Source organism: Kryptolebias marmoratus, linkage group LG23, assembly GCF_001649575.2.
Source record: "Kryptolebias marmoratus isolate JLee-2015 linkage group LG23, ASM164957v2, whole genome shotgun sequence".
Classification (NCBI taxonomy): Eukaryota; Metazoa; Chordata; class Actinopteri; order Cyprinodontiformes; family Rivulidae; genus Kryptolebias; species Kryptolebias marmoratus.
Window position 1 is genome coordinate 11,995,945 of NC_051452.1, and position 5,348 is coordinate 12,001,292.

Consider the following 5,348-nt stretch of genomic DNA (forward strand, 5'->3'; position numbering starts at 1 on the left):
ACCGTGGTTCACAATTTTGTTCCACCTCATGTACCACATGTGATGCGAATGACAATAAAGTCTCCTTGAATCCTTGAATCCTTGAATCCTAATTTAGGTGGAGGAAAGCAGACCTGGTAACATTTTTAATGTGGGAGTTAAAAGATAAAAGTATCCTGATCAAAAATAACAGCAAGATTCTTACATTAGAACTGGAGGCCAAATTAATATAATCAGAAAGTGAAAGCCTGAGATGCTCCTAAGCTGGTCAGGTCTATAAACCACAACCTCTAAAAATTATGTCCTTCAGATTTTTATGTCTTTAAGACATAATTGTAATCTAAGTAACTAATTAGATTTGTCATGTTTTATGGTTAAAATGACTGAGTATCATCAAGCCAGAGATGTGTCAACAAAATTCAGTTTGATACTGACAGGAACTCATTAGCAGGTTTATCTCTTCCATCACGTGACTTCTGAGGAAACATTCCTCTGGGAGAAAAAAAAAAACAAAAACGTGAAGCTCTTCTTCAGAAGTGAATATTCAAATTTTCCAACTGGTATGTATTAGAGGGAGCAGCAACAGTGTGAGTCAGTCTGTTTCCAGCAGCAGTGATGGAGCTCAGTTCTGTCAGCAGCATCCAGATACTCTAAGACAACTCCTGGATCTGAGAGGACAACTGTGTGTCGTCTGTAGGCATCTCTGCTGTGAGTCTTATGTTTGTTGCTTTGTTTGTCTCTTAAGGAGCAACACGTCTGTTTTTAGGTAATGTCTTTGACAGAAACTTTGTTGATCCCTGTTCACATGTTAGATTAGGACCTGGTTAATTTTTTTTTAGTGTCCGATATTTGGTATTAGTTCAAAATGTGAATATGTCCATCTATGGACCTGGCGTCTCTGTCATTATTAACATCAGGATTCATTTAACATCAAATACAGGCTCTCTGTAGAATTAGGTATTTTTCTGACATGTTTACTGGTTTAAAGTTTGTTAAAAAGCATCTAAATTTAACATAATATGAAGAAAAGCAAAGTTACAATAGCAATGTTAATATCAATGTTAAATTAAAGCCAAATGAACATGATCTATCTACCTAGCACAAACTGAAAATACGTTTATTTTTGGTCAATTATTTCTTTGTTGTAACAATGCTTCTTTGTGAATAATCTGACATTGTTGGAAAGCCTGTTTATTTCCCTTTAAATGGTGCCACATTTGTTAAGAAAATCCATTTGTGGGTTGAGCAGCAGATTTGAGCATGTGGGTTGCGCCAATGGAAAACTTACCAACTTTTATTTGCCAAACAGCTCTGTTAAAGACTCTTGTTTGGTGTTGTTTATTATATTGGATTTTTGAAGTTTTAAAAAAACAAGGCATATTGGCAGTTTAACTATTTATGTTAACAATGTTTGAGTAAAGGAGTGGTTGTTTGATGAATGGGAGAAGCTGATATTGGGATAGATTTCTTGGAGGAGACAGTAGGAGGAAGTGATCTGGGAGCGTGACCGAAATGGTGAGCTGGCTGAGCATGTTTGGATCTGTTCCACTGAGGAGGAGAGGTGAACTGACATTGAGGCTGAGGATGGAGATTGACCATGGCTGCATTGAGGGGTAAGGGATGTGTTGCAAGGACAATGCTGAGTGGCTTTCAGGGGTGGTTGACTTAGGCTGGAAATAACAGAGCAAAGACAACAGACTGTATGACCTTTTTATGAGGTCAGTGATTAGGGAAATTTAGGAAAAGTTTGATGTCAAAGGCATTAATTACAATGTCCACGCTGAAGTAAGTTTACATCTGTAAACTACTTAGAGTGGAGTTACTCAAAGAATATAATTCTGAAGCAGAAACTCAGAGCCAGAGTTCAGTGTGATGGTCTGACTCAGAGCAGCGGTATGAGTTTTTTCTATACTGTGGCGTACAATATATCTGGGAGTGGTTTAGGCATGCTCTTTCTCCAAAAATTTTATTTTTTTATAATTCCACATCAAGTTTGTATTAATCAAAAAGAATTACAGTAGCACCTCAGAAATAAGATTTAGAGATTTGGAGAAGAAACTTAATTATATTTATCTATATAATAAGCTTAAGTAAAGTCTGTTTGATCAAACAATTCCTTATCCAACATTTAAATACTTTAAAACATTAGATCAATGGCTTTTTGTAAGATTTAACCAAGAAAAGCTGAAATAATTCCAGTTGTTCCTGCAGACTGCAGAAAAATCGAAAGATGGCTTCAGACCAATCAAAGACACTCCTCCAAAAGACTGAGCTGCAGGATGATCCAGATGCCACGTCAGCTGTTACAGCAGGTACATATTCAAATACAACATCCAACTGAAACAATGAGAACTGTTATAGACATGTAAAGATAGATAATATTGTACTATTTTTTTAATTGTTCAATCATTAAAATATGTATTTGGCCTAATATTGTTATTGAGGTTTATATTATTATAGAAGCCAGATAAATATTACCTTGTGAAGAAAGGGTAGGATTAAATAAGTGTGCACTTCTTCCCACTCCTTTTTGACCTGTATGCTCAATAAGAATTGATGGAGCAATATTGATTGTAATTATTTTATTCCTCTATAGATTTTTGTCTTCTGTTGTTTACATGATCAAAATACTGGTACCACTACTATTATATGAAGCCCTAATCTGTCATGATCGGAGGAAATCCGGAGGAACCCAGAGCGCAGACTCATGACAAAACAGAAAGAAAATTTATTTAAACTAAGAAAACAAAAGACTGACATGGCAGCAAAAACAAACTATAACAAAAAAATCCAAAAACGACAAGCAAGACAAGGCAAGGTGGAACCACGGACTAAACAACAACGAGCAACAATCAACAATGATTGATCAAACAACAGGAGAGAAAATGACCAGGTTTTAAAGCAGAGGATGATTAAGGGAAGTGGGCACAGGTGAGTGATTACAATTACTGACAGGTGGAGATGAGTGTGACAGGAAACTAGAAAACTACTGAGCAGAGGACATGTGAATAGTGACAAAACAGAACCAAGGTATAAAGACAACAAAACAATACAAAGACAAGGACAATAAAGCAAATACAAGAATTCAACAAGAAAAACTTAAATCATAACAGAACCCCCCTCTCAAGAAAAACAAAACAAAAACCTAGCACGGGAGGGAGGTGGGGGGTAAAAACAAAAACAATGGATGGAGGGCACAAAATTACGAACATGAAACAAAAAACCAACCGGGCAAAAGGCCAGGGGAACAAAACAATCATAGTACTGGTGGACGGCACGGGAGTTCTGGCGGGTGGCCGGTGCGCCGTCCACGGCGTGGCAAGACTTCTGGTGGGCGAGGACCAGGCGGGCGACCCACGACATGGCAAAGCTGAGCGAGACGTCGACCAGGACCCTCGGCGGAGCAGACCGAGGCGAAGCACCCATCCGGACCCTTAACGTGGTGAAGCAGAGTGAGGTGAAGACATCGTCCGGGACCCTCCGAGAGACCGTCGGGAGGACGCTGAACAGACGGCGTCGAGCAGACCCGCCGGCAGAGCCGAGGCGTCGGCGTCGGGCAGACCCGCCGATGGAGGGGAGCGGGTGGCGTCTGGCTGATCCGCCGGCGTGGCAGAGCATGTCAGAGCGAGGCAAGGTGCCGACCCCCTCCGAGGACATGGATGGTGAAGAGGCGTCGTGGACCCCCTCCGAGGACATGGAAGACTGAGGGGCGTCGTCGTCGACCCCCTCTGGAGCAGCCTGGTGAGGAGCGTCGTCGTAGACCCCCTGTGGAGCGGCCTGGCGAGGAGCGTCAATCACAGACTTGGCAGGCAAGGCATAAGCTCTGTAGAAGCTGTGGTTGCAGGGAGCTTCTCACTCACCGGAGAGGCTGTAGTGGCGTGAGGTTGACGGGTCTGCGGGAGCGGCGTAGGAGGCACTGGAGGGCGCTGGAGACACTGGGAGCTTTGCAGAGGGCGCTGGAGACACTGGGAGCTCTGCAGAGGGCGCTGGAGACACTGGGAGCTCTGCAGAGGGCGATGGAGGCACTGGGAGCTCTGCAGAGGGCGATGGAGGCACTGGGAGCTCTGCCGAGGGCGATGGAGGCACTGGGAGCTCTGCCGAGGGCGATGGAGGCACTGGGAGCTCTGCCGAGGGCGATGGAGGCACTGGGGGCTCTGCAGAGGGCGATGGAGGCACTGAGGGCTCTGCAGAGGGCGATGGAGGCACTGCAGGCGGCACTATGAATGGGGCTGAGAGGCTTTGACCGGGGCTGGAGAGACTGTGACCGAGGCTGGAGAGACTGTGACCGGGGCTGGAGATGTGGCTGGCTTGTAGACTGCCATGGCCGGCGGAGTCGTGGTGCCGGCTGCCACGGCTGGTGGAGATGACTCGGTGGCGGTCGCGGTCAGAGAAGACGTGGGGGTTGCCGGTGCCAAGAGTGACATGGCTGCTACAGGTGGTGGCGCTGAAACTAATGCATCCGGAGGGGACTTTGTGGCCGCCGTGGCCGGAGCAGGCTTCATGGCTGCCGGGGACAGGACTGCGGCTGGAAGGGCCATGGTGGCAGCTGCTGTCGGAGCCCTACCTCACCGACGGCGGCTGAGAGACGCTGGGGCAACTGTGGGCGTAAGGCAAGGTCCCTCAAGGAAGCTGACGGAGCGTTGTTCTAGCAGCTCCTCCATAATCCTCAATTTCTCCCCCCCTGTGAGGGTGACACAGAGAAGCGAGTCTGCTGGGCTCTGTTCTGGCCGGTTCATTCTGTCAGGATCGGAGGAAAGCCGGAGGAGGCGAGGCGAGGCGAGGCAGAACCACGGACTAAACACCAACGAGCAACAATCAACAATGAACCGGCAGGGGAGTGGAGAAAATGACCAGGTTTTAAAGCAGAGGATGATTAAGGGAAGTGGGCACAGGTGAGTGATTACAATTACTGACAGGTGGAGATGGGTGTGACAGGAAACCAAAAAACTACTGAGCAGAGGACAGGTGAATAGTGACAAAACAGAACCAAGGTATAAAGACGACAAAACAATACAAAGACAAGGACAATAAAGCAAATGCAAGAATCCAACAAGAAAAACCTAAATCATAAGACTAATCATTCTGAATTAATCTCTAATTTGTCATAAAGGAAAGATATATTTGCACTGATTGCTCTGTTTTTGCCAGAATGAGTTTTACCAAAAAGCAATCTATCAACTTGAATAAAAATGTGATATCAGTTTTGACTAAGAAAATTATTTTCCAGTTTGAAATTGGCCTCTCCCTGGGCTGCCACCTTATCGTGGTGGAGGGGTTTCAGTGTCCCAATGATCCTAGGAGCTATGCTGTCAGGGGCTTCATGCCCCTAGTAGGGTCACCCAAGGCAGACAGGTCCTAGGTGAGGGGCC

The 5,348-nt window shown here is 45.3% G+C and overlaps 2 protein-coding genes across 7 annotated transcripts in view; one reads left to right on the forward strand and one right to left on the reverse strand.

Moving 5' to 3' along the window:
- Window positions 1-5,348, reverse strand: part of LOC108244131 (NLR family CARD domain-containing protein 3) — a 1,204,881-nt gene that overhangs the window by 370,378 nt on the left and 829,155 nt on the right. The window lies entirely within an intron of this gene.
- The window catches only part of LOC108228765 (protein NLRC3), a 13,283-nt gene continuing 8,464 nt past the window's right edge, over window positions 530-5,348 (forward strand). For 2 of the 6 annotated variants that reach the window (XM_037973835.1, XM_037973838.1), the window contains exons 1-2: window positions 530-687; window positions 2,191-2,291. In XM_037973835.1, the coding sequence (XP_037829763.1) occupies window positions 2,210-2,291 (82 nt within the window). In that variant the 5' untranslated portion in view covers window positions 530-687; window positions 2,191-2,209. Of the gene's footprint in view, window positions 688-1,124; window positions 1,593-2,178; window positions 2,292-5,348 lie in introns of those variants that run through there. The other 4 variants (XM_037973836.1, XR_005232724.1, XM_037973837.1 and 1 more) reach the window with 4 other exon arrangements.